This window comes from Oncorhynchus mykiss, chromosome 6 (genome assembly GCF_013265735.2).
Source record: "Oncorhynchus mykiss isolate Arlee chromosome 6, USDA_OmykA_1.1, whole genome shotgun sequence".
NCBI lineage: Eukaryota > Metazoa > Chordata > Actinopteri > Salmoniformes > Salmonidae > Oncorhynchus > Oncorhynchus mykiss.
Genome location: NC_048570.1, coordinates 45671254 through 45698645, shown reverse-complemented (window position 1 = coordinate 45698645; position 27392 = coordinate 45671254). Strand labels below are relative to the sequence as shown.

Below are 27392 nucleotides of genomic sequence, written 5' to 3'. Positions count from 1 at the left end.
TCATTTGCAACTGCGACCTGGCCAAGATAAAGCATAGCAATTCGACACAAAGCAACAACACAGAGTTACACATGGAATAAACAAAACATAGTCAATAATACAGTAGAACAAAAGAAAACAAAAAGTCTATATACAGTGAGTGCAAATGAGGCAAGATACGGGAGTTAAGGCTGTGATGTGGCTGAGGGTGAGATGACACCAACTAAGGTAACCGCCTCAGGATTACAGTTCCTCTCTCATTCGTTCTGCCTTGCCCTCACTCTCTTTCTCTCTCTTCCCACTCCTTCGCTCTCTTTTTTGCTGTTTCTCTCTATCTCTCCCTTCACTCACTCGCTCTCTTTCTCTCGCTCTCTTCTATCTCTTTCCCTGTCTCGCTTTCACTCTCTTTTTCACTCTTCCTCCTTCTCTCTCTTTTGAGGTCTTTCTTTCTTTCTCTCTCCTTCTGTTCTCTCTCTCTCCTCTGCTTCCGAGCAGCGCAGAGCCCAAGTTTTGTTGTTATTGCCTCATTTGGGGCGGCGGGTAGCCAAGTGGTTAGAGCGTTGGACTAGTAACCGAAAGGTTGCAAGTTCGAATCCCTGAGCTGACAAGGTAAAAATCTGTCGTTCTGCCCCTGAACAAGGCAGTTCCCAGGCCGTCATTGAAAATAAGAATTTGTTCTTAACTGACTAGTTAAAAAAAGCTAAAAAAGAAAAAAGAAAAATGCACAAGTCAGTATTATTACAGCTCCAAACTAGAGAGGTAGAGGGATGAGGGAGGGAGGGGGTGTAATAATGAGACATAAAGAGGAAGACAGGCTGCAATGACATGAGCTACTGCAATGCCGGGTCAGCAGTGACACTGTTAACACAGTGTTTATACCTCACACACTCTCTACAGGCGTGTGTTTGCGAGGAAAGTAACAGAGAATGTGTGTCTGAGCTAGATAGTGCCTCACGCTCTATCATGCAAACTATCTAGGTGAAGTAAATATGCCAGAAGTCATCCTTTATACCTATCCAGTCCCTTCAGATCTGCAAACATCCGAGCAATGGGAACGAAGGGAACATTTCTATTGTGTGTTAGGTGTTAGGCTACAGTAGGTCTACAGCACAGTAGCCCTGCAGAGAGAGAGAGAGAGAGAGAAGGGGCCAGTGGGGATAGCAGCCCATTATTAGAGTCCCCCTCTGACAGAGAGTAATGAGGCTGCTCTATCTGGGACAGAGAGAGAGAGGGGAGGGGGGGGGGGGGGGGGCAGCACCACCACCAGCTCCCCACACCACAGCCCAAACCAATATACCCTAAACCACAGCAAACTATAGGTGTTCCGGTGTGTGTGTTTTCATGTGGTACATCTATGTGTTTTTTCTGTTACTGTTTGTGTATGTGTGTAAATAAACTGGGTGGCCATCCACTGTTGCAAACACCACAAGAGTGTTTGGATGTCTGCCTGTCTTCCGTCTCTCCCCCTCATCCTTTCTCTTCTAGTTCAAAGCAGGAGTAACCTTAGCGCCCCTCTCCTCCCCCTCCTCCCCCTAGCCAGAGAACCTGCTCCTGGCCAGCAAATGCAAGAATGCTGCCGTCAAGCTGGCTGACTTTGGCCTGGCCATCGAGGTACAGGGGGATCAGCAAGCCTGGTTTGGTACGTTCTGACCCTAGATCTGTGGTTCTGACTGTACTACACCAACATGTTTCCAACCTTTATTCATCCCACTAGGCGTGATGTGCTAAGCTTGGAGTTGTTTGTATTTGTGTGTTTGTGCGTGCGTGTGTGCGTGCGTGCGTGCGTATGTGTGTGTATTGTCGTGCTGCAGGATTTGCTGGCACACCGGGATACCTGTCCCCTGAGGTTCTGAGAAAGGAGGCATATGGCAAACCTGTGGACATCTGGGCCTGCGGTGAGCATCTCACACATTTACACACACGCGTGCATGAGCACGCACACACACACACACACACACACACACTATTTTGGGCACACACAGACATTATACACACATGTATACCTTCACACCCAGACACAAATGCTTGGACACAAAAGCAAAGTAAATATTCATAAAAAATGCTGATTCTGTGTTTTTCTCCATCTGTGTGTTTCACTCTCTCGTTTTTAATCTCGCTCTCTCTCTCTTGCGTTCTCTGTCTCTCACGCTCTCTCTGTCTCTCTTTCTCAGGGGTGATTCTGTATATCCTGCTGGTGGGCTACCCTCCCTTCTGGGACGAGGACCAGCACAAACTGTACCAACAGATAAAAGCAGGGGCATACGATGTGAGATACAAGATCTGGACGAGGCCTGCTCTCCTCTCCATTGCTACCTGATGTCCTCTCCTATCTTCTCTTGTCTTCTCTCCATTTTCTCTATTCTCCTCATCCCCTCACTCTATTCCTTTTCTCCTTTCCTTTCGTCATGTCCTCTCTTTCTTTTGTCTTTTCCTCGCCTCACTCCCCTCTACTTCTTTACTTTCTCACTCTTACTGCCACACTGCTCTCTGTTTGCTCTCCTGTTCTCTCTTTCTTTCTCTCTTTTTCTGTCCCTCTCTTTTTTGTACACCTCATCTTACTTACTTTACCCTCTCTCCCTATTTCGGTCGTCCACTCCCTTCCCCGCAGCGCCTCCTCTCTGCCTCTCTCCCCCCGTTTCTTTTTCACCTCATTAATATTTTTAGAGGAGCGAGAAAGTGCCTACAGTACCTTGAGCACATTAGTCCCATTTCAGGAAAGAATGTCATGGAGATTGTCGTTGAGCTATGATGACGTTTAGCACCCCAAAAGCCAATCTTTAAAAGACACATTGTCCCAGATCGCTTGGAGACAATTTGCCGTCACATCCCGATGTTACATATTTATTTGTAAATGCGTTATTTATACAGGACATACATTGTCTTAGTAAGGATGGTGAGAGAGTACACTTTTACACCACGTCTATAAACACAGTCTTATATAGAGAGGAGTACCCAGTATATTTACCCGGGGTATTCCGCTGGCTGTGTGTCTGCTGGCTTTCTCTTCTGCCTGGTACTTAGTTATATAATTGATCGTTCAATGTAATTGATTGGCCAGCGAGTGCACTCACCTGGGACCTGTTCAGAGCAGTGGAACATTTGAAACATTGCTGATAGAATTTGATTGATTACCACTGTAATACTTTTCAGTGATAGAGTATTATATAGACAAATGGAGAGTCCAGAAGCCTAGAACCTGAACAAGCCCGCGTGTGTGTCTGTGTTTGTGTATGTCTGTGTGTGTGCCTGTGTGTAGTTTCCCTCCCCAGAGTGGGACACAGTCACTCCAGAGGCTAAGAACCTGATTAACCAGATGTTGACCATCAACCCTGCCAAGAGGATCACCGCCCAGGAGGCCCTCAAACACCCATGGGTCTGCGTAAGTACACATGTCACTATGTATTGTAATATATCCAGGAGAGATAAACACCCACTCATATACATACACACAAAGGTGCAAAGATTTAACTAAGTCTCTGTGACTTTTGACTCATGTGACTTACATTTCCTCTGTATCTTTTCTCTCTCTCTCTCTCTCTCTCTCTCTCTCTCTCTCTCTCTCTCTCTCTCTCTCTCTCTCTCTCCCTGTCTGTATCTCTCTTTATCCCCCTGTCTCTCTCTCTCTCTCTGTCTCTCTCACACACAGCAACGTTCTACAGTGGCATCCATGATGCACAGGCAGGAGACCGTGGAGTGCCTGAAGAAATTCAACGCCAGGAGGAAACTCAAGGTCAGTGGATGACTTTGATTTTCTATGTCCGTTTCAGTCCATTTGTGAGTGGTTTTCAGACCTCAAACGTTTTCTGTGTCCGTTTCAGTCCATTTGTGAGTGGTTTTAAGACCTCAAACGTTTTCTGTGTCCGTTTCAGTTCATTTGTGAGTGGTTTTCAGACCTCAAACGTTTTAAGTCAAGACGATTCCATGACACTTGTTCTATAGCTATAGCCTGTTATGTAGCTATTTAGCTGCATTGATATTGATTACTGCATTGTTGGGTTTAGAGCATGTAAGAAAGGCATCTCACTGTCATTAAAACTTGAAACTAGCTATATTCCTAAATCTCAAATGAATGGAAAAGATTTGCACAATATTATAATCTGAAGTGTGGCCTGTTGACATGACTCTGTCGAATCAAAGCAGTCTTGGTTTGACCACCTCTCCTCTTTTCTCCTTCTCTACCCTTTCCTCTCTTCTTCTCCTCTCTCAGGGGGCCGTGCTCACGGCTATGCTGGTTTCACGGAACTTCTCTGGTAAGTGTTGCGTCAACACGCACACCTACTCTTTACTCCGTGTGGAACCTGCAAGGGTGTGGGGCTCTGGCTAGAAGTTGCCCTTAGGCACAGAGTCAGGATCAGCTAACCCTCCCTAAAGTCAAGGGGTTAAAGGCCACTGACGAGATGCACACAATGTGGCAGCTATTTGGAGATGAGAAGTTGAGTCCAGTAGCAAATGTAGCAAACATGTGCATTTTCAACAGTATATAACTAATTTTCATATGCTACGCAGCATGTCGGTCGGTCTGTCTGTCTGGGAGGTTGGTGCTTCAGTGAACATGAGTCACTCTGATCGTAACAGCAGGACTTCAATTGTAAAATGATCTGAGGTCCTCCCCCGGCTTTATCCACACACACACAAGCAACTACAGACACAAGCACGCACACACACACCTGTGTGCCACATCCCCACTCCAACACCCTCATTTCCTCAGGAAGAGGAGCCATTATTAGAGTTCGGTCATCCAGGGATGAATCACAGAGAAGAGATGGATATGAGAGACAGAGAGATGGATGAGGGAGAGCAAGGGGAGACGGGTTGATGGATAAGGTAGAAAGAGGAGAGGAGAACGATGGATGAGGGAAAGGGAGATGTGAGTGAAAAGGAGAGACGAGAGAAAGGGGGAGATACATATGTAGGATCTTAATTTGATTACCCTGTTGCTGGAGAGAAATGTAAAACTTGTAGTGTATTTGAGGTTTAAAAAGGCTTCTGAAGTTTGTAATTTCAACATTGATTTTCCCTTCCAAAAAATGCATCAACCACTACAAAAATGTTCATTAAGTATAGCACACATGAATAATTCACATTTCCTGTTGCTGCGGGATTATTTTCCCGCTGTAACAAACTGGCTCAAATTAAGATCCTACACCTGTAGATAAGGGAGAGGGTGGAGAAGACTTAAGAGATGGAGTAGGATGTGAAAGAGAGAATGAGAGGCGAGATGGGAGGGGGTGTTAGAAGGGATGGAAAGAGAGAGGGGCCGACAAGAGAAGTGAAAGGCTTCAGTATCCTTGACATCTCCTTCTAACCCTTATGAACGGTTCCAGTCGGGTATTGGATGATGGTGTTAGATGTATCACTAGCTGTGTTCACTCCTAATAGTCACTTCGCAATGAACTCCTTTGATGCTTTATTTCAGTGTGTTGGTGGCAGTGATGTGTACAGTATAGAGGAAAATAACCTACATTGGGAGAACTTGGAAAATGTATGTCTTCTCTGTCAGGAAAATATTGTGTTTCTCTGCGTGCTCTATTAACCCGCCTCTCTTTTGGACTAATGAACCATATTTGTTTCCTTCTCTCCATTTCTTCCTTACTTCTCTGTCCTCTTCCCTCTATCCCTCCAACCTCCTCCTCTCCTCTTCCCTTCTCTCTACTATTCTGCCCCCTCTTTCTCTGTGGCGACTGTGTGTGTGGGACACCAAACAGTCGGCTGTCGCTCCACCGCTCCAATCAGTATCACTGCCGCTGCGGCAGCTGCATCCGCGGCAGCGGGCTCCACCACTGGGCTGGTGGAACAAGGTAGCCTGGCACACCTGGGGGTGCTACCCTCCTCACTCCCTCCCTCTTTTCTCTTCTCGTCCTCTCTCCTTTCCTCCTAGCATGGGCGTTCAGAGCATGCCACTTCCATCGCCACACCTCATTGGCCACCTGGCCTCTTTCTCTCCACTCACATGCTATTCCTCCTCTCCTGCTCCATCTCCCCATTCCTTCACTGCACATAGCAGCACAGTGGAGCATGCCTGACCCAACAAGATCTGTCCTTTTTCCCCCTTTCTGATCTCTCTTTCTCTCTCATTCATGTTCCTGCTAACACACCATTCCATACAGCTTCAATCCCATCTTCATTTGCCTCTTTTCATTGAATAGCTCTATTTCCTTCCTTGTTCCCCTGCTCTACCTCTCTCCTCAATGTTTCTCTGTTAATAACACTGGGAAAGTTTCCCCCCCTGTCATTTTTAAGGATGGAACGGCCCATGTGCTGTCGGTGAATGCTGCATGGGGCACTGGACTGGTGCATGCATTCTAACACAGGGGGTTGCAGGGATATGACGCGTGGTTAACACAGTGAAAGATGCAAGGTTGGGGCTTCTCATGAAAAATGTTTTTTTATACCTGTAACAATCCAAAGTTTGCGTATGACATAACAACAGAAGGATGATAGTTTGCCAGTAGTTGAGTGTGTAATTGCACCACAGTTGATGAATAAAAATGCTACAGAATACCCACTACACAGTCTAGTGTAGGGAAAGATTCCATCAGTCTTCTAAGTACATTGTCATTGTTGGCTACTGTCCTGTATGTTCAGCAATACTAGCATTGGCTAACTATTCAATTGAATGTCAATCATGTTTATAGCGTAGGGATAGAGCTGATGCAATCAGCTTTGCTGTCCTCACCACTTCCCACTGTCTCCACAAGACTGATCAAATATTGCAACTTCATACTGACCTGTCTGTCTCTCTACATTAGATCTACTCCTCCTCCACTAGAGAGACAGAGACAGACGCTCGGGATCCGCAGGATACAGTTAGCCTCCCTAGAGGCAAATAGAAGTTCACTGAAATGTTTCTTCTTATGAAAAACCAAAATGATTCTGGCTTGATGCCTTCATCGGGATGCTTACAGACTGGCACAAGACAGACAGACAGGCACAAGACAGACAGACATATACCGAATGGCACAAGACAGACTGGCACAAGACAGACAGACATATACAGAGTGGCACAAGACAGACAGACAGACAGACAGGCAATGGTTTTTACAAATCAGCCTCCATCCTGGCTTCTTCCTGTAGGACCTGCTATTTACAGGAATGTAAGTGACCATTAACCAATATGATCCATTGTCTTCTTTCTCTTAATCTCTTCCTCCCCTCTTTCCTTCCTTTCTTCTTGCTTCTGTAATTTGTGGCAAGGTAAGGAGCCTTCTTGCTTCCTCTACAGCACGGGTAATTAACCCTGGTCCTGGAGTGCCGAAGGAGTGCCGATTTAACCGATCTGGAAGACCAAGTGTGTTGAATTTAGTCAATCACTGAACCTATCAATTAGCTCTGTTGGTCAGGTGTGGTGCTAGTTGGAACAAAATCCTGCAGTACCTATGGTACTCCAGGAACAGGGTTTCCTACCCCTGCTCTACAGGGTTTAAGAACCGCATGACCTTTGGGTTTACAGGTTGGGGCAAAACGCCATGGAATTCTACTTTCTCTCATTTTATGGAATCTATCTGAGCGATCTGAGAGTGAATGTAACTGCAACCAATGATGTATGTAAACACAAAGAGGGCTAAATATTTTTTGTCTATGACTGCAACTCAGTGGTTGTTCTGCAGCTCAGACCATTTCCATTCTAGAGTCTGTCTAACTTTCTGAAAGTGTTCCAGAAGCTTCTATTTATTCAGATAGAAGGCTCTGGTCTGTTCTATAGTGGAAGAAAAAACAATGTCTTCTCTCTTTCCACCTCTCTATCCTCTCCATCCCTCCCTCTCTATCTTTCTCTCTCTGAGACTTCAAACAAGATATGAGAATGCACTTGACACTGTTATGTCCCTTAATGAAAACATGCCAGTGAGAGGCAGCAGGGGAAAACTCCACACAAATCCTACCGATCTTGACATTCGAACAGTGCCCTTTGGATAACAGAGATGGGCCCAGTTTCCCGATAGCAATGGAACTTAGGCTTACGAGTGTTTTAATGATGCATCTTTCCTATAATGGCCGAAAATGTAACGTGTTTCCCAAAACACCACGCAGAGAGAAAAATATGCTTCTCAACCATAGGAAAACAATAATTTGTGTAAAAGTAGCTAGCTAGAGTTAGCATTTCGCGTTAGCATTTAGCGTTAGCATTAGCGTTAGCATCCAGCACGCAACATTAACAAAAACATAAAAGCCTTCAAATAAAATAATTTACCTTTGAAGAACTTCTGATGTTTTCAATGAGGATACTCTCAGTTAGATAGCAGATGCTCAGTTTTTCCAAAAAGATTCCTTGTGTATTAGAAATAGCTCCGTTTTATACATCACATTTGGCTACCAAAAAAAATCCATAAATTCAGTCCTCAAAACGCAAACTTTTTTTCCAAATTAACTCCATAATATCGACTGAAAACATGGCAAACGTTGTTTAGAATCAATCCTCAAGGTGTTTTTCACATATCTCTTCATTGATACATCGTTCTTGGACACATGCTTTCTCTCCTGAATCCCAGGAGAAAATGCCCGCACCTGAAGATTACGCACAAATTTAGACAAAGGACACCGGGCGGACCTCTGGAAAATGTAGTCTCTTATGGCCAATCTTCCAATGATATGCCTACAAATACGTCACAATGCTGCTAAGACCTTGGGCGAACGACAGAAAGTGTAGGCTCATTCGTTGCGCAATCACAGCCATATAAGGAGAGAATGGAAAACAGAGCTTCAGAAATTCTGCTAATTCCTGGGTGATGCATCATCTTGGTTTCGCCTGTAGAATGAGTTCTGGGGCACTTACAGACAAAAGTTTTGCAGATTCTGAAACTTCAGAGTGTTTTCTTTCCAAAACTGTCAAGAATAGGCATAGTCGAGCATCTTTTCGTGACAAAATATCGCGCTTAAAACGGGAACGTTTTTTATCCAAAAATGAAATAGCGCCCCTAGAGCTCTAACTGGTTAAGAAGACATTTCTTCTTAACTGGCATGTTTTCCTTAACTATAGACTTAAGAAGAAAGTTAAGCAAAGTTGCTATTCCTCAATAAAGTTATTGGAAATGTTCCTAAGAAAAAAAGTTAAGAAGAAATGGGATTCTTGAAAATGATGCTTTAGGATTTCTTCTTGGAAACGTACTTAACATCAGGAAAGCTAAACACTTGTCTTGAGACGAATGGGTACTTTTGTAACCATTAATGTTTTCTTGCGCCACAGAAACAGTTGGCTACCGGATATTTAAATAGAGCAAGAATACAAATTAAACAGGGATTATCTAGCTAACTAGTAATTAACAATATATTACAATATTCTAGAAGTGTTAAATATCTAGCACCATCTCGTCAATTTGCAAAGAAGAACTTGGCTAACTATAGCTAATGTTAACGTCGTTAACTATGTTGGCTATAATGTCTTTACATGTTAGCTAGCTAACGTAGCTAACTAATTTACCGGTCGCACAATCCCTCTACCACCATCTCTATGATGGACCACACCTTCTCCTACAGCTCGTCCACATAAATGGTCTCTCAGCTCCCTTCTTCTTAGCAGCCGACTTGATGTCAGAAGACTTCCTTTTTACGGCGTCACTGTCCCTTGCCATACCCCCGATGGCAGAGACCGACTCGGCCACCCTCGCCCATCCTCTCTTTTTGGTCTCTGCAGGTAACCTGCAAGTCTCCCCAACAGCAACCTTTTCCTGGCTGCTATTTTCTCCACCATCACTTCAAGTTCTTGTATACTGAAGTTTTTATTGTGCTTTCCTTGGTTATCCATGTTTGGTTTTGATGTACAGTAGCTAACATTAGTCTGATGGCTATAATGTGTGAAAAATTATGTTTTTTGGTTTGTGTGTAAAGGGTTCGTTAGCCAACTAAAACATTTTTATTCTCGAGACATCAAGCAACAAAAATAAATGTAATAAAATGTAAATATCAACACTTTATTATAGTGGGCCAAATCCTATCATCCCTGTCACATAGGCTTATTTATTAGTTTCAAGCACATCACTAATGTCAATGCCACTATAAGAAGATATTTACGAAGTTCTTAACTTCTCATGACTCTCAAACCCGCATGCGGGAGCGTAACCATAGCCTCAAACTAATTAGCATAACGCAGTGGACATAAATCTTCCTAGAAAATCTTCCTATTCATGAAAATCACAAATGAAATATATTGCGACACAGCTTAGCCTTTTGTTAATCCCACTGTAATCTCAGATTTTCAAAATATGCTTTACAGCCAACGCTAGACAAGCATTTGTGTAAGTTTATCATGGCATAATGCTATGGCTAGGCTCTGCTACCAGCAGGCAACATTTTCACGAAAATAAGAAAAGCAATCAAATTAAATAATTTACCTTTTGAAGAACTTCGAATGTTTTCACTCAGGAGACTCCCAGTTAGATAGCAAATGTTCCTTTTTTCCAAAACGATTATTTTTGTAGGCGAAATAGCTCCGTTTGTTCTTCACGTTTGGCTGAGAAATCAACCGGAAAATGCAGTCACTACAACGCCAAACTTTTTTCCAAATTAGCTCCATAATATCGACAGAAACATGGCAAACATGGTTTAGAATCAACCCTCAAGGTGTTTTTCACATATCTATTCGATAATATATCCGTTGGGACAATTGGTTTCTCATAAGAAGCGATTGGAAAAATGGCTACTTGTGTACTTTACGCAAGATTTTCTGCGGGAGCCATCATGTGACCACTTGCTAAATGTGGTCTCTTACGGCTATTCTTCAACATAAATGCGTAAAAAGACGTCACAATGCTGTAGACACCTTGGGGAATACGTAGAAAACGTAAGCTCATTCGTAGCTCATTCACAGCCATATAAGGAGTCATTGGCATGAGGCGGTTTCAAAAAATGCGGACCTTCCTGATTGGATTTTTATCTGGGTTTCGCCTGTAACATCAGTTCTGTTGCACTCACAGACAATATCTTTGCAGTTTTGGAAACATCAGAGTGTTTTCTATCCAAAGCTGTCAATTATATGCATAGTCAAGCATCTTTTCGTGACAAAATATCTTGTTTAAAACTGGAACGTTTTTTAATCCAAAAATGAAAATACTGCCCCTAGAGTCGCAACAGGTTTTAAGAAAGATATTTATGAAGTTCCTAAGAAAACTACGAATTCCTAAGAACATTTTGAGGAATTGCATTTCCGAACTATTTTATGAACTTCTTTTTTTGTTTTCTTAAGCAGCTTCTTAAGTTTTCTCGGAAGAAATCCGGCCCCTGTTCCTTTGTTAACCGCTCAAACACAGAATGTATGTGCATCATTCCCTCTGAAATTATTTGGGGAAAAATATATTTTCTATTTTATTCACCTATATTCAATTTTATTGTTCTTATGGCATAGCCAGATCAGGGCCTGACACAAGGACGACTCTGAATATGCTATTCTATTCTTCTGAAATTTTCTTCATGTCATGATATTTATTTAGACCTACTGTACCTAAAATAATGGATTTATTGGGAAGCTGTGGAGCTTCTCAAAGAAATGTGTTCTTCACCTCAAACGGCAAGCAAACAAAGTCTGTTTTTACATCCGTTGAGAATGACTATAGTTCCTCAATGGCTTTTTTTTCTCAGCTCTCCCCCTTTCCATAACCACTCAGCGGAACAAATAGGAACAAATATCATGCTCATGCTCTGCTCCCTTGCGCAAAATAGCCTACAGCTGTCGGCTTCACGGCTTCATGGCTTTACGTTTTTCTTAATTAACGGTCAATTACCGTGAGACCGGCAGTTATTTGCATGACAATAACCGACTGACAAAATGTTATTACCGCCACAGCCCTAGTTTTGGGAAATAGCTCAGAGATGTAATGATGCTCATATGAAGGTTCTAGCGATGAACTTAGCCTTAAGATGCTTTTGGGAAACAGGGCCCGTGTGATTATCGTGCTGCCGATGTACCTAGTAAACTGATGAATTTGCACATTTAGCTATCTGTATGCTGGTAAAAATGAGTTTCTATATCAATTGAGGAAGATGGAAAGAGGAATGGGAGACTGTGTAGGAATGAAGGGGAAAAGCAGAGGAAAATAAATTGTGAGTGCTGCATTATCCTCTCATCTTTCATTCTGTCTTCCTTTCCCCTCTCTCTCTCTATATCTCTCTCTCTCTCTCTCTCTCTCTCTCTCTCTCTCTCTCTCTCTCTCTCTCTCTCTCTCTCTCTATCTACACCCACCACCATGTTTTGACTTCTAAAGAGTGGGCTCTCCTGCCTCATCGCCATCTCCTCTCCTCTCATGGCCTCAAACACACTTTGAACAGGCTTCTCCTGCTTGCTTCCAATTCCTTCAGAAATTAGTGGAAGTCAAGCCTCTATTTAAAATTCACTGCAGATTTGTGTGCATTGTGTGTAGAGAGAGAGCTAGACATAACTACAGAGAGCGAGAAAGGGGGGGAGAGCATGAGCTATATAGAGAGAGCTAAAAAGGAGGAGAGAAGAGAACAATCCAGAATGCCAGAAATAGTGTTTTATGTAATGCGGTAGTGTTGATGTTGTGATAGGATGTGATTAGAATGTCAATGGGACTCAGGCCTTTAAAAGTAGCAGTGAAGCTGATAATGTCTAGTAGAGTTAGGGGAGTGAGACTGGGACAGTCTTACTCTGGCAGCTGTAGAGCCCACCTGTTTGATGAGACAATGTTGATTGACAGCGAGGTAAAGGATGCACAAGTACAGTGAGATGCCACGTGTGCGTGCATGTGTGTGTTGGGAGGCAGGGTTGGGTAGGTAACTTTCTAAATGTAGTCCGTTACAGTTACTAGTTAACTTTCCAAAATTGTAATCATTAACGTACCTTTTGGATTACCCAAACTCAATATTGTAATCGGATTACTTCCGGTTACTTTTAGATTACTTTGCCCTTCAGAGTTATTAAAAGAAGAAAACAATGTATATTACTAATTGAACAACATTTACTGCAGGATAAATCAATGTTAGAGTGTGCATAGCTGGCCATAAATTGATGTTGCATTTTACTTTATGGGTTGGTTATGTAGGCCTCTTCTAACCCATTACTTTCTACTATTTATAATGCAATTAGTCCATATCTTTACATTAAAAAACAAAGCCTATCAGATTTTCAGTCTTTCCAATGAATTGAATGACCCTTGTTTTTCAACTTGGAAATATAGATTAGCCAAATTGTTTTAGCTGAGCATAGCCCAAAAACTAACATAATGGATGGAGGACCCATTTTGGACTCTAGCCCTGAAGGGGACCAGGGGGACAAACTCTAGAATCTGTCTCTTTCACTCCAAAATGCGTTTTCTATCTCTGCCTCATTAACTAATTAACCAGTTCCCTAAAATGAGGTTCTGTTGCCCACGGCAACAACCCACATCAACTCTCGCTGGGCCTAACCCAGGAACAAGTATGTATGTGTGTCTGTTTCTATTACATAGGTTTGTGTGTGTGTGTGTGTGTGTGTGCGCGCGCGTGTCCTGGTGGAGTAGTTGGAGAGGATACTGACTGTTGTCTGTATGACATTTCCCCTGTTGCTGGGGATTATGGGTATTGTGCTAATTGGACTACTGCCCATAGTATCAGTGAACACACCTCCTCTACTCTCCTCTCCCACTAGGAGGATGTAATGGTTTAGTCCAATAAGGGAATAACACATTGTCCACTCTTAATGTTATTGTCCTACCAACAATGGTACTTAGGAAGCCGTTTATTGTTGTGTTTAAATGAACATTGTGCTTCTCAAGCAGTTTTATACGAGGACCATGAGTTGAATCATGTCACAGATGACTGCCTTGTCCCCTTGGTACCATAATGCTAGCAATTAATGCCTCTAAGCTCCTACTATCTTTGATTCTCTTTCACCTCCAGCATTACAATACACAGTCACATTAACTTTCCTATCTTGTCAATAAAAGGTCTCAGTTGCCGTCTGTTTGAATTGCAGTCAAATTAACATGACTCCTACAGGTTTCCGCCGTTGTCTCTATGCGATCTCTCCTGTGTTCTCGCTGCATCTCTGACCTGCTGTCTCTCTTCTTTTGTTTCCTATTGCAGCAGCCAAAAGTTTGCTCAACAAGAAGGCAGATGTTAAGGTAAGGCCCTGTTCAACTTACACGTTCCTACTCCAAACCTTCCCTCTTCCTCTTCCTCCTCCTTTTTCTCTTCTCTTAACTTATCAGGGGTTTAGGCCCTGGGGCCGGATTCACAAAACCTTCTTAAGAAGAAATTTCTTCTTAACTGCCGTTTTTTCCCTTAACTATAGACTTATGAAGAAAGTTGAAGAAAGTTACTATTCCTCAATAAAGTTATTGGAAATGTTCTTAATTTTTTCCCTATGTTTCTTCCAGAGAAAAAAGGTAAGACGATTTTAGGTTTTAGGATTTCTTCCTGGAAATGTACTTAACTTTAGGACAGCTAAACCCTTGTCTTGAGACGAATGGGTACTTTTGTAACCATGAACGTTTTCTTGCGCCACAGACACAGTTGGCTACCGGATATTTAAATACAGCAAGAAAACAAATTAAACAGGCATTATCTAGCTAGCTAGTAATTAACAATATATTACAATATTCTAGAAGTGTTAAATATCTAGCACCATCTCGTCAATTTACAAAGAAGAACTTGGCAAACTTAGCTAACGTTCACGTTGTTAGATATGTTGGCTATGACGACGTTACATGTTAGCTAGCTAACGTAGCTAACTTACCGGTCGCGCAGCTCGTCCACATTAAATGGTCTCTCAGCTCCCTTCTTCTTAGCAGCCGACTTGACGTCAGAAGACTTCCTTTTTACGGCGTCACTGTCCCTTGCCATACCCCCGATGGCAGAGACCGACTCGGCCACCCTCGCCCATCCTCTCTTTTTGGTCTCTGCAGGTAACCTGCAGTTATCAAGTCTCCCCAACGGCAACCTTTTCCTGGCTGCTATTTCCTCCACCATCACTTCAATCTCTTTTCATGGTTATCCATGTTTGGTTTTGATATAGCTAGTCTGATGGCTGTAATGTGTGAACAATAACAAAATAACCAAATCCTATCATCCCTGTCACATAGATTTATTTATTGGTTTCAAGCACGTCACTGATGTCAAGGCCACATTAAGAAGATATTTACGAAGTTCTGAAAGGTATTTACAAAGTTCCAAAGAAAACTACAAATTCCTAAGAACATTTTGAGGAATTGCATTTACGAACTATCCTACAAACTTCTCATTTATTTTCTTAAGAAACTTTCAACGTTTTTTCGTAAGTTATGTTTTGTGAATCCGCCCCCTGGTTCTTTCCCTCTTCTCTATTCCCTCTCTGATGTGAGAGAGAGTGTTGACTCAATTTGCAACCATCACAAAATAGTGGTTTCAAGTGTAGTGTGTGCATCCGTTCATGCCCGTGTCTCCTCATTGCACCCCGTCTTGTCCACTTTCTTTGGTTAATTTTATGCCATCTGTCACTCCAGCATTCTTTCTTTCTCTTTTTTTCTCCCATCTCATCCCTCTGTTCTTTTCTTTTCCACCTCCCCCTCGATCACGGTTTCCATTTCCGGCTCACCCCATCTGCTCTTTAACCATTTGAAACCCTCTCAGGCTGGCTGACGAGCCTTAATGAATCTCTGTCACCATCCTCACCCCATCTCACCTAATGCACCAACACATCCCACGCATTGTGCGTGCGTGTGTGCATGTGTATGTGGGCTGGGGGAAAGGCAGTGGATGGAGGTTGGGGAATAGTATGAGCATGTTTGTTCTTGTGAGTATGTAAATTAGGGAGCTTGTGTACTTGTAAGTGTGTGTGTGTGTGTGTGTGTGTGTGTGTGTGTGTGTGTGTGTGTGTGTGTGTGTGTGTGTGTGTGTGTGTGTTCAGCAGGGAATGTGACACCAGTTCCAGGAATAGCCATGAGTTTGAACCCTGGAAACTGACCGGACAGAAATAGACTCTCTCTCTCACAAACACACAACACACACTTCCCCTGCTCTTCTCTGTGCCGCGCTCATCATTGCCTAGCAACAGACCCCCCCCCCCCCCCCCCCCCGACACACTCAGCCTAACCGTTTTCAAATATTTCAATGGTGTTTTTCTTTCCTCCCCCCTCTCTTTCTCTCTCTTCGCTCCCTCTCTCATAACTATTTCCCTGGTTGTAATCGCTCCTCTGACCCCTCTCCTTGTCTCCTCTGTTCTTTCTTGTTCTGTAATGCAGAACAGGACAGCACTTGACATTTTCCACCCCAGTCAAACACCAGCTTCAGACGCATTTTGCTCTCTTCTCTTCTGTGCTGTTCTGGCACTAGCTGCTCCTGCACTGCTGTGAGGCTGCTGTGTCGCATGCCTCCGATAGAGTTCCAGACACTTGTAGAATCCTTGCCAAGGCGCATTGAAGCTGTTCTGGTGGCTTGTGGCGGCCCAACGCCCTGTTATTAAGACACTATGTTGGTGTTTCCTTTATTTTGTCACTTACCTGTAGATTGCAAATGCAGTTAGAGGTTATTCTGCTGCTTTTTAATCATAATGGATGCCACTTTTGAATGTGTATTAAATTGATATTTTCCTTCATAATAGATGAGACATTGCCAAAATCCTGAAGTATCCCTTTAACGAATCAGTTGCATAGCTTTCCTTTGCTACGTAATTGTTTCTCCTTCCTGCTCTTCTCTTCAAGAAAGAGTATTTTCCTTCTTTCCTCATCACAAAAGAACAATTGATGATTTTACTCCCAGTCAGGGCTCCTCCCTAGCTGCTCCCAAACCTTTGTCTTTTTCCTTTTCCTTGTATTCCTCATGCCACGTTATCCTCTGTTCCTGTCCTCCTCTTGCACTCCCTCCTCTTTCTTTCTTTCTTTCTTTCTTTCTTTCTTTCTTTCTTTCTTTCTTTCTTTCTTTCTTTCTTTCTTTCTTTCTTTCTTTCTTTCTTTCTTTCTTTCTTTCTTTCTTTCTTTCTTTCTTTCTTGACAAACCATAGAAGTTACATTTTCTATGTGAGATCCTTTTTTTCCTCTGCTCTCTTGAACTGGTGATATTGAACCTCTTTATGCTGGTTTTGAGCCAATTGGTTCACCCTGCTCACTGACCAGGGCTCTCATTTGACTTGACATGCTCATGCTTCAGTACTTGCCATATTCACCTGCTGTCATCCGTCCTTTCTCTCTCTCCCTCCTATCTTTCGCTCCACCTCCTGGGACAGGAACGTAGGTCCAGCTCCGCTGCGCGGCACATGGTGAGCATGCCATTTTTAACATCCCCGGACCTCCCCTCTTTCTCCCTCCCCTTTTCCCCCACTCCCTAATTCCGCCTTGCCACCGTTCTCCTCGATTCTTCTCATCCACTCCTCCCCCTTTTCTCCACCTCTACTCCCATCTTGAGTTGGCCGGAGTCCTACGTGGAACTGCTCTTTATGTTTCTTCCCTTTCCCCCCATCTGATGGGATTGGAGTTCAGTTCATCGATATAACTTCAACCTCTACCTTTCCCTTCTGAAGAGTGCGCTATGTCCTAACATTATATTCCCAATTGGAGAGGTTAAGCATAGTTTGCCCGGGCCTGGGCTGCTATTTATGTGCCGTTGTCTGTGGATGATCAGAGTGTCCTCAGAGATGTCCCAGTGGAACTCGAAACCCTAGACATGAATACACACACACAAACACACACACACACACACATCTATATGACCTCTCCTCTCCGAGCTCTATGAATCTCAGCTGTGTGCTGTATGCCACACTGCAGCTGGGAAGACGATTGGAATTTGAAACAGGGTTTTACTGAAACGTGTTAGAAAGTATCTCTTTGTATGTGTTTCTGTGTTATGGATGAGTGAGCTACTGCGTATGAAGAGCTGATGGCTGATGAGTGAAGCTTTGTCTGAGCTGTAGAACTGCTTTGGTCGATTTGTGTGAGTGTGTGTGACTGCTTATGTGTGTTTTGTGGCTGTATTTGTATGTGTGTGGATTTTCTATAGATGCTGATTTGTTATCAGTGTCTGTTTGCCAGCCCTGGTGCAATTTTCACTCACTGACGACTGTGTGTGTTCTCTTGCTCTCTGTTCTCGGTCTCTCACTCTCTCTCTGTTCTCTTTCTTTTTCTCTCTGTTCTCCCTCTCTCTATCTCTCTCTCTCCCACTCTCTCTCAGTGTTCTCTCTCTCTCTCTCTCTCTCTGTGTTCTCTCTCTCTGTGTTCTCTCTCTCTCTCGCTCGCTATCTGTTCTCTCGCTCTCTCTCTCTGTTCTCTCGCGCTCACTCTCTCTCTGTTCTATCACTCTCTCGCTCTCTCTCTCTGTTTTCTCTCTGTTCTCTTGCGCTCACTTGCTCTCTCTCTCTCTCTCTCTCGCTCTCTCTCTCTCTGTTCTCTCGCTCTCAATTGCTCTCTCTGTTCTCTCGCGCTCACTCGCTCTCTCTCTCTCTTCTCTCTCTCTCTGTTCTCTTGATCTCTCTCTGTTCTCTCTCTGTTCTCTCGCTGTTCTCTCTCTGTTCGCTCGCTCTTTCTGTCTCTCTGTTCTCTCGCTCTCTCTCTCTCTCTCTCTGTTCTCTCTCTCTCTTCTCTTACTCTCTCTCTGTTCTCTCTCTCTCTTCTCTTACTCTCTCTCTGTTCTCTCGCTGTTCTCTGTCTGTTCTCTCACTCTTTCTGTCTCTCTGTTCTCCCTCTCTCTATCTCTCTCTCGCTCTCTGTCTGTGTTCTCTCCTTCTCGCTCTCTCTCTCTCTCTCTCTCTCTCTCTCTCTCTCTCTCTCTGTGTTCTCTCTCTCTCGCTCTCTCTCTCTGTTCTCTCTCTCTCTGTTCTCTCGCTGTTCTCTCTCTTGCTCTTTCTGTCTCTGTTCGCTCTCTCTCTCTGTTCTCTCTCGCTATCTGTTCTCTCTCTGTTCTCTCTCTCTCTGTTCTCTCTCTCTCTGTTCTCTCTCTCTCTGTTCTCTCGCTGTTCTTTCTCTGTTCTCTCGCTCTCTCTCGCTCTCTCTGTTCTCTCACTCTCTCTGTTCTCTCGCGCTCACTCTCTCTCTCTGTTTTATCGCTCTCTCGCTCTCTCTCTGTTCTCTCGCGCTCACTCTCTCTCTGTTCTATCGCTCTCTCTCTCTCTCTCTCTCTCTGTTCTCTCTCTGTTCTGTCGCGCTCACTCGCTCTCTCTCTCTGTTCTGTCGCTGTTTCTCTCTCTGTTCTGTTCTCTCTGTTCTCTCTCGCTATCTGTTCTCTCGTGTTCTCTCGCTCTCTCTCTCGCTCTCTCTCTCTGTTCTCTCTCTCTCTCTGTTCTCTCGCGCTCACTCTCTCTCTCTGTTCTATCGCTCTCTCGCTATCTCTCTCTCTGTTTTCTCTCTGTTCTCTCGCACTCACTTGCACTCTCTCTCTCGCTCTCTCTCTCTCTCTCTCTGTTCTCTCGCGCTCAATTGCTCTCTCTGTTCTCTCACGCACACTCGCTCTCTCTCTCTTCTCTCTCTCTCTGTTCTCTTGATCTCTCTCTGTTCTCTCTCTCTGTTCTCTCGCTGTTCTCTCTCTGTTCGCTCGCTCTTTCTGTCTCTCTGTTCTCTCGCTCTCTCTCTCTCTCTCTCTCTCTCTGTTCTCTCTCTCTCTCTCTGTACTCTCTCTCTCTGTACTCTCTCTCTCTGTTCTCTTACTCTCTCTCTGTTCTCTCGCTGTTCTCTCGCTGTTCTCTCTCTGTTCTCTCTCTGTTCTCTCGCTCTTTCTGTCTCTGTTCGCTCGCTCTTTCTGTCTCTCTGTTCTCGCTCTCTCTCTGTTCTCTCTCTCTCTCTCTCCATGGTTAACACACGGCTAACAAACTGCTTGACAGTCACTGCTGCTCTGTTTCCCTTGATCTCCTGTGATGCTGTATTTTATCTTACATCTCACACACCATGCCAGCTAAAACCATCACTTCTCTCATCATCTGGTCAAACAACGATCAAGGCAGAACAAACGCTCGGTGAAAGATTTCGAATAGTACTTGAACCCAGGTCTGTTTGTTTTAACCCCTTCACCACCACCACCGCCACCACCACCACCGTGACCCATCCATCACCCATCCACAGTATCTCACCCCACCAGCCACTGTTGTTAACCCTGCGTTGTCTCCCCTCTACCTGCACAGCCCCAGACACCACAGACAAACAGCACCAAAAACAGCATAGTCACCAGCCCTAAAGGAAACGTCCCTACTCCTGTTCTGGTATTTACTTTTAATCCTCCCTCCTCCCTCTGCCCGTCTGTCTGTGTGTCTGTCTGTCCGTTTAACCGTCTATCTGTCGCCTGTCTCTTCTGACTGTTTGTCCGTCCATCCCTCCTTTCGTCCTATTTCCTTTTCTCCCTCCCTCCCCTTCCCCTGTCGGTTGGTTGTTGTCACTTTAGAGCAGCTGTGGTTGGCTAGACGGCTCTCCGTTGTCTCTGTCAAGTGTGTGTCAGATGCTTTCTGTAGGAGAGAAGCCAGAAATGCCAGGTTGTGTCAAAAAGTGCTTCCCTGTTAAAGATTGCCACCGTGTGTTATAGAGATTTGCCAACTGTTGCTTCACTGTAACCAACTGTTACTGTGTGCGTTTCCTTCCATAATGTTGCAGCCTTTGATTATCTTGCATTTTTCGACAGGAGAGGAGCAGAGATCTGAGACTGTGGGTGGTTGTTTGTCTCTTGTCTGACACTCATCTCTCTTCCCTATAGCAGAGATCAACAGAACATTGGTGAAACATTATGCCAATAAAACTGCTGGTTGTAAAACTACTTGGGAGCATGGTGCAACACCAGCGTTTCAATTTGGGGCTGTTTTCCACGTTGGTTAGATATCCTGAATATATTCACTCTTAAATAACCTTGGATAAAAGTGTCTGCTAAATTACCTTATATTACTGAATCACTGCCTCTCCTGTGACTAGTTGTTCATTTGGGTGGCCTATAGTGGACCATGTGGAGGATCCGCCTGACTTCTGGGTGATGTGAGGGCACTAGACACTTAACAGGGATCAGGCCAGTTCAAGAAGAGAGCTGGAGAAAGATGGGGGGGGGGGGGGGGGAATGACAGGCATTCTACCATACACAACACCAGCACAACACATGCAGCCATATATCAGCATATTTTTAGGAGCCCTCACATTTGCCCTTTAATGCTTGGTGTGTGTGTGTGTGTGGGGGGGGGGGGCTCTGCTACCGTAGCTCATTATTGTGCTATTTGGTGCTGTAACCTCCTCTATTATACTGCAGTTCCTGTAGTTGTTATAGATACTCTAGGTAAAATCTCACATAATCTCTCTTTTTGATGCAGAATATTTTCCCCAAACGTATAGACAGTGGTTTAGAGGTACAGGAAGTTTAGGTAATTGTTGTTGTAGTAGTATTTGAAAGCCTCTGGGAAAGACCTAGTTATGCAATCAGACTTGTGCATAAAGTATGAGGCAGTGTGAGGTAGACTAGGTTTATTAGTGCCCGACAGTGATTATAAGCCTTATCCTCTTTAAAATATCACACAAACCCCTCTTCTTCTTCTTTTTTTTTTTAGAACTGTCAGTCAGTGAGTCCCTCCCTGACTTGTTCTCTCTCTCTCTCTGCTTGTTCCTCAAGCTGTTGCCCCTGGTGACAGTTGTCATGACAATAATGTCATCATCATGCAGGAGACCAGCTGGCTGGTGATTGGTCATCGGGAGGTGTCACGTCCTAGGGGGCTGCGCTCAGGATGGTGTGGTGGAAAGTGTGTGCCGCGTGTGTCCCCGTGTGTCATGTGTGTCAAACACGTCTTCCAACACAACTGTCAGAAGAGAGTGGGAGAGGGAGGGGAAAAGAGGTAGAAGGGGCAAGAGATGAAAAGAGAGAAAGAGATGACGGGAGAGGTTGGAGAGGAAATAGCATTACAAGGATATAGTCATTATCTACTTGGCTGTTTAGATGTTTACAAAAACATCCTTCTAAGGCAGGTTGGGTCCTGTCAGAGTGTAATGGTTTTTCAGAGTAGCTGTTATTGCACTCTACCGCGACAGCACTGCAAACTCTTCTGTATCGCGTAAACACACTCAGTTGCAGACACTGATGTACCCATCCACTACAGTACAACACTCGAATTGTAATGACCTCAATTCACTCCTCAGTCTCCAGTTTGGACAAAACCACTGTGCCGACGAACGGCTAAAAGCAGCGGATGGCCTCGATGGGTTAGTCATCACCTGCCGGGTGGCGATGGACGGGGGCGATTAAACATGTGGAATCGTCGGTAAATGCTGGCCAAAGGCAATAGGACGGCTACCCAATGCCTTTAAGTGTTCGTCATACTCTGGAAATGAACCAGCTGTAGCTGCCAAATGTGGTGACTCTATTTCAGGACAGTTTCCATGAGATTGTGCCTAAATTACCCAAATGTTATGTGTCAGGTGCAGTCCGTTCAGGAGGATAACTGTAGTTGGGGCTTCTTCATACTGTATGGTTGACTGTACACTATGTTCTTTTTTAGGATGCAACATTCCTGCAGGGTTTCTGTGACGTTATTGTGTGTGTGTGTGTGTGTGTGTGTGTGTGTGTGTGTGTGCGCGTGTGTGCGTGCGTGCGTGTAACTGTGTGGCACAGACTTTTCTCTCTGCGTTTCAGCAATGTTTCTCTCCCAATGCTCAGAGTGTGTGTGTGTTTTCTGAATTGACAAAAATTGACAGTCCTCAGCTCATCCACCCCCTCAACTCTATCACTCCAGAAGAATCTTCATCCCTCCTTCACCTCCAGCCGTAACCAGTTTTCTCGCCTTTTGCTTCATCATCTTTCTACACACATACCTCTCGCTCTCTTTTTCACACTTTCTCTCTACCTGTTTCCCCTCCCCTCTTTTTTTTATCTCTACCTCTCTCTCCCATCTTTCTGTTTTCATCCTTCCCCATCTCTCTCTCCCATCTTTCTGTTTTCATCCTTCCCCATCTCTCTCTCTCCCATCTTTCTGATTTCATCCTTCCCCATCTATCTCTCCCTCTCCATCTCCCTCCACATCTCTCTCTCTCCCATCTTTCTGTTTTCATCCTTCCCCATCTCTCTCTTTTTCTCCATCTCTCTCTCGCTCTCTCTCTCCATCTCCCTCCATATCTCTCTCTCTCCCTCCATCCCTCTCTTTCTGTAGGAGCCTCAGACCACTGTTATCCATAATCCAGTGGATGGGACTAAGGTACATCCCCCTTCTCCTGTCCTCCCTCTCATCCTCTCTTTGATCTGCCCCCCCCCCCCCCCCGTTCCACATCTTTGTGTGTGTGTCATTACAGAGGCGTGTACTGTAGGCTCTGTGTGCCTGTGTTTGTGTGTGTGGGTGTGTGCAATTATGCACTGTTATTTATGTTTTATCCAGCACCCCGCTAAGCACATCTCTAATAGCGTGTATAATGAGTATGCAGGTGTGTGTGTTTGCGTGGAGACAATTTCAACACACTAATGTCAATTGGAAACCAATAGTTTGATTGGTTAAACGTAGATCTTTGAATGTAGAAATGTGCTCAATGTTAGTCCATACAGTTCTTCAGGGAGTTAAATGTGTTACAGACAGCGACGGGCAAATTTACGAACCATTTCTTTATTAACACCTCTCATTCACTAACCTTTCAAATCAAACCGCTATAGTTCTGTCCCTTTATGTTTTATTTATTGAGGTACAAAGTTACTTTACACTGAGGCAAATTCTAACAGAACTAAGTGTGTGTGTGTGTGTGTGTGTGTGTGTGTGTGTGTGTGTGTGTGTGTGTGTGTGTGTGTGTGTGTGTGTGTGTGTGTGTGTGTGTGTGTGTGTGTGTGTGTGTGTGTGTGTGTACACAATACTGTCCCCATGTGGCCTTGCTTAGTACATCAGAACTACAGGATTTATGCAATAGCCTGAAACCAACCAATGGCCTTGTGTAAATCATCACAGCTTTCACCCCACTGGACACAAACTGGTTGAACGTAATTTATCAATGTATTCTGATGTGGAATCTACTTGCAAAATACATTGGATTTGAAAAAAGTAATCCATGTAATCTGTTGTTTTGAGGGTGAAATTTCGACCACAAGATTATGTCATGGTGACCAAATTTCAACATAGACACACCTTGTATAAAACATGTTGCATTTGTACCTTTAAAACAAAGTCAGATCTTCAACGTTACGTCCGCTATCAGATAAAAAACTATAGGCTGGGCAGCACCTCCTACTGGAGAATTGATCTATCTACAGCTACCCATTGGTCTCCCATCCAGGGTTTTAACCAAGCCCAGCTATGATGTTTGACTATTACCAATGTGCTTTATCGTGAGAGTGATTGTTACGAGATCTCCACTTAAAAACTAAATAGATTCAATGTTGCTTTCGAAGTCATTCCAAATAATAGCTTTTACAGGGCAAATTAAATGTGACCAAACTTTATCAATGATGCTATTGACGTCTGTATAGCGTTTGCTCATCAACAGCGGTTGTTTCAATTCAACCCAGAATTCAACAAAAAATTGACAATAGAATCGGCCAAGGGTTTCAAGCTCTAGTTGATTTAAAATGCAATGATCCTTAGTGATCTTTTTGGTTGTCAACGCATTTGAAGGAGATGCATCCACTGCTTGGATAGTTCCATCTGTGCCACTGACTTAGTCTGGCTTTAATTCCAGTTTGTCTACAAATGAATAACTGATATGTTCTAATCACGTCTCCATCTCAACCAAAAATATATTTTTTTAAATAGGACAAAATCAAAGTACTTTATTTAAAGTGTATTAAAAGGTTGATTTGATTTAGTCCAGTTCTTTAACTTCGATTTTTGGTTGAGATGGAGACATGAATCCAACATATCAATGATTAATGTGTAGACAAATTAAAGCCAGACTAAGTCAATGGCACAGATGGAACTATCCAAGCTGTAGATACAGTACATCTCCTTTAAATGTTTATATTTGGTTGCATTGACAACCAAACTGAATATAGGTTGTAATCTCATTGATCAATGTCTCAACTAAATATGACCCAATTATCCATGTTGAAATGACATGGAGTGCCCATTGGAACCAGCCTAATCTTGCAATAGCTCACATTCTGTTAAGTGGAATGAAACAGTCACTCGGTCTGCTTGACCAGCCTAGGGTTGGCAATGTGAGCTTGTACAGTGTTTATGTTTGTAATGTAGGCTATATGTATCAGCTGGTTTCATGACTATTTCCTTGTCTATCTATCTATCAATCTGTCTGATCTGTTTGTCAGTGACAGTCTCTTTTCGTGTTCTGTATGTAGCCTATGCAGTAGAGCTATGACTGCATCTCAAATGGCACCATTTTAACCTTGAAGTGCACTACTTTTGAAGACTCTGGTCAAAAGTTGTGCACTATATAGGGAATAGTGTGCCATTTGTTGCACATCCTAAGTCTGGGAGGCAGAAGAACAAACACTCACTCACTCTCACACACACACACACACACACACACACATACACATACACACACACACACACACACACACACACACACACACACACACACAGGTGACCTCTTCTCTCTTTCTCACACGACACACACTCAATCACACACTCCTCTGTGGAATTCTCCAGTGTAAAAGTGTTTCCAAATGAGGGCCCAGTATCCATATCCTATCATGCTGGGGAATAGGCCCATTTAATCCACTAATTGGAAACCAGAGCTCCTTAGGCTTGCATCCCAAATGGCACCCCATTCCCAACATTGTGCACTACTTTTGACCATGGTTCATAGGGCATTGGTCAATAGTAGTGCACTGTATAGGGAATATGGTGCCATATAGGAAAACGTCTCAAACTTTTCCTCTGGCAGGTCAGGGGAGAGATACAGACACAGCATTTCACAGAGAGAAACAGCTTAGCCTAGTAGTGTAATGGAAGAGAATAGATTGGTGAATGGATGCCACATTGATGCCTGCCACATATAATTCATGTATCTCTGTTGCCTGCCCTCACATCTCTATCTAGTGGCAGGCTGCACAGACATAGACAGATGAAGTGGGATTGAAGATAGAAATGGAATGACTAAAACAGGTATCCCCATTCAGGTCAATGTTCTGTGATGGGTGGTGATTCTATATCTATGGGAGTGGAAGTGATCAGAAGGGGCGAATGATTGGAAGCTGTAGCTGGGAATTCATGTTTCCTCAGGCAAGGCAAGGCTATGTTAACACCCATACTCTGGTGGTATTAGAGGACACACACACACACACACACACACACACACATGTTGATGGGATTAGGCATCAGGGGGACTGGAAGGTGGAAGGGAGGAGGGAGGGGGTCAAGCTGAGGTAAAAGGTTAGAGGTTAGATCCTGAAGTGATGCGGCTTTCTGTGGGATGCCCATGGGTGAGTTTACTGACAGGAAACAGGTTCACGCTTTCAGCTAAATGCTTTTGTCAGATGTAATGTAATTTAATGAAGTCATGGTCTGCTGTTTTGTCAAAGTCAAGGTCTGTTCATTGTTTACTGTGTCTCTGTGAGTCGTCCTGAATACTGTTCGGTGTCTCCTACAGTAGGATCTTAATTTGATAACCTTATAGCAGGAGAACTTTCCTGCAATGCAGGACATTTTTTCCTTGAGGTTTAAAAAGGCTTCTGAAGTTTGTAATTTCTACTTTGACATTTCAGACTTACGAAAAAATCTAGCAACCCCTACAAGTATTTTCGTTAACTATAATCCACATAATAATTCACATTTCCTGTTGCTGCAGGATTATTTTCCTGCTGTAGCAACCTGGCTCAAATGAAGATCCTATATCTGTATACCTCAATCCTTGTTGGTCCCTCTAAGACAGATATGAGACGTTGACTAAACTTACACTCATCCCAAAGGTGGTTTGTCTGTCATTTGATTCATGGATTCATTGATTTTAAGTAATTGAACGTGGATTTGATTTAATGAAGCAATAACAAGAGTGGCAATTGAGTTAGCGATTTGCATGTTTTGTGTGTTCTTAAGGAAGTGTGTGTTTCAATAGCCGCGTGGGTGTGTGAATGTGTGGGTTTATTTGTGTGCCTGCACGTACGTGTGTGTCTCGAGAGTGTTCCTCTCTGATGGTGCTTCTCCCTCCCCTCCGTAGGAATCATCTGACAGCAGCAACACGGTGGAGGACGAAGATGTCAAAGGTAAGAACTGGAGACCCTAGGAGACAGTGGAGAGACCGGTCAAGGTAGCGCACTGTGCCCAGTAGAGTACACAGGAGCTGAGTGTAGAGAGAGACAATATCATTGTGGGATGAAATAAGATCTGTGTGGATGGGTTTGTTGTGAATGCGTGTCCTTCTGAGCCACTGTACAAAGAGGAGCTGCTCAAAAGCAGGTCATCACCCGTGAGTGCAGCATTTCGTTGTGCGTGAAACCACTGCTAGACCCTGTCGCCAAATCTACACTGGAGTTGCTTACCAAGAAGACAGTGAATGTTCCTGAGTGGCCGAGTTACAGTTTTGACTTAAATCTGCTTGAAAACAGAGAACAGAGCCTCATGTCTTGCTCTTCATTGAAATAAGAGGGCTAATATTAGTACTATGCATGCCAGTCTCTCTTGGCTAAGAGTTGAGGAA

General features: G+C 43.8%; 1 protein-coding gene across 49 annotated transcripts in view; it reads left to right on the top strand.

The window, feature by feature from the left end:
- The window catches only part of LOC110526035 (calcium/calmodulin-dependent protein kinase type II subunit beta), an 87111-nt gene that overhangs the window by 44450 nt on the left and 15269 nt on the right, over positions 1-27392 (top strand). For 7 of the 49 annotated variants that reach the window (XM_036980194.1, XM_036980201.1, XM_036980198.1 and 4 more), the window contains 12 exons: positions 1516-1618; positions 1791-1874; positions 2151-2245; positions 3236-3358; positions 3626-3709; positions 4187-4229; positions 5685-5777; positions 13990-14027; positions 17105-17137; positions 19985-20062; positions 22970-23014; positions 26913-26958. In XM_036980194.1, the coding sequence (XP_036836089.1) occupies positions 1516-1618; positions 1791-1874; positions 2151-2245; positions 3236-3358; positions 3626-3709; positions 4187-4229; positions 5685-5777; positions 13990-14027; positions 17105-17137; positions 19985-20062; positions 22970-23014; positions 26913-26958 (865 nt within the window). The remainder of the gene's footprint in view (positions 1-1515; positions 1619-1790; positions 1875-2150; positions 2246-3235; positions 3359-3625; positions 3710-4186; positions 4230-5684; positions 5778-13989; positions 14028-17104; positions 17138-19984; positions 20063-22969; positions 23015-26912; positions 26959-27392) is intronic. The other 42 variants (XM_036980203.1, XM_036980212.1, XM_036980202.1 and 39 more) reach the window with 19 other exon arrangements.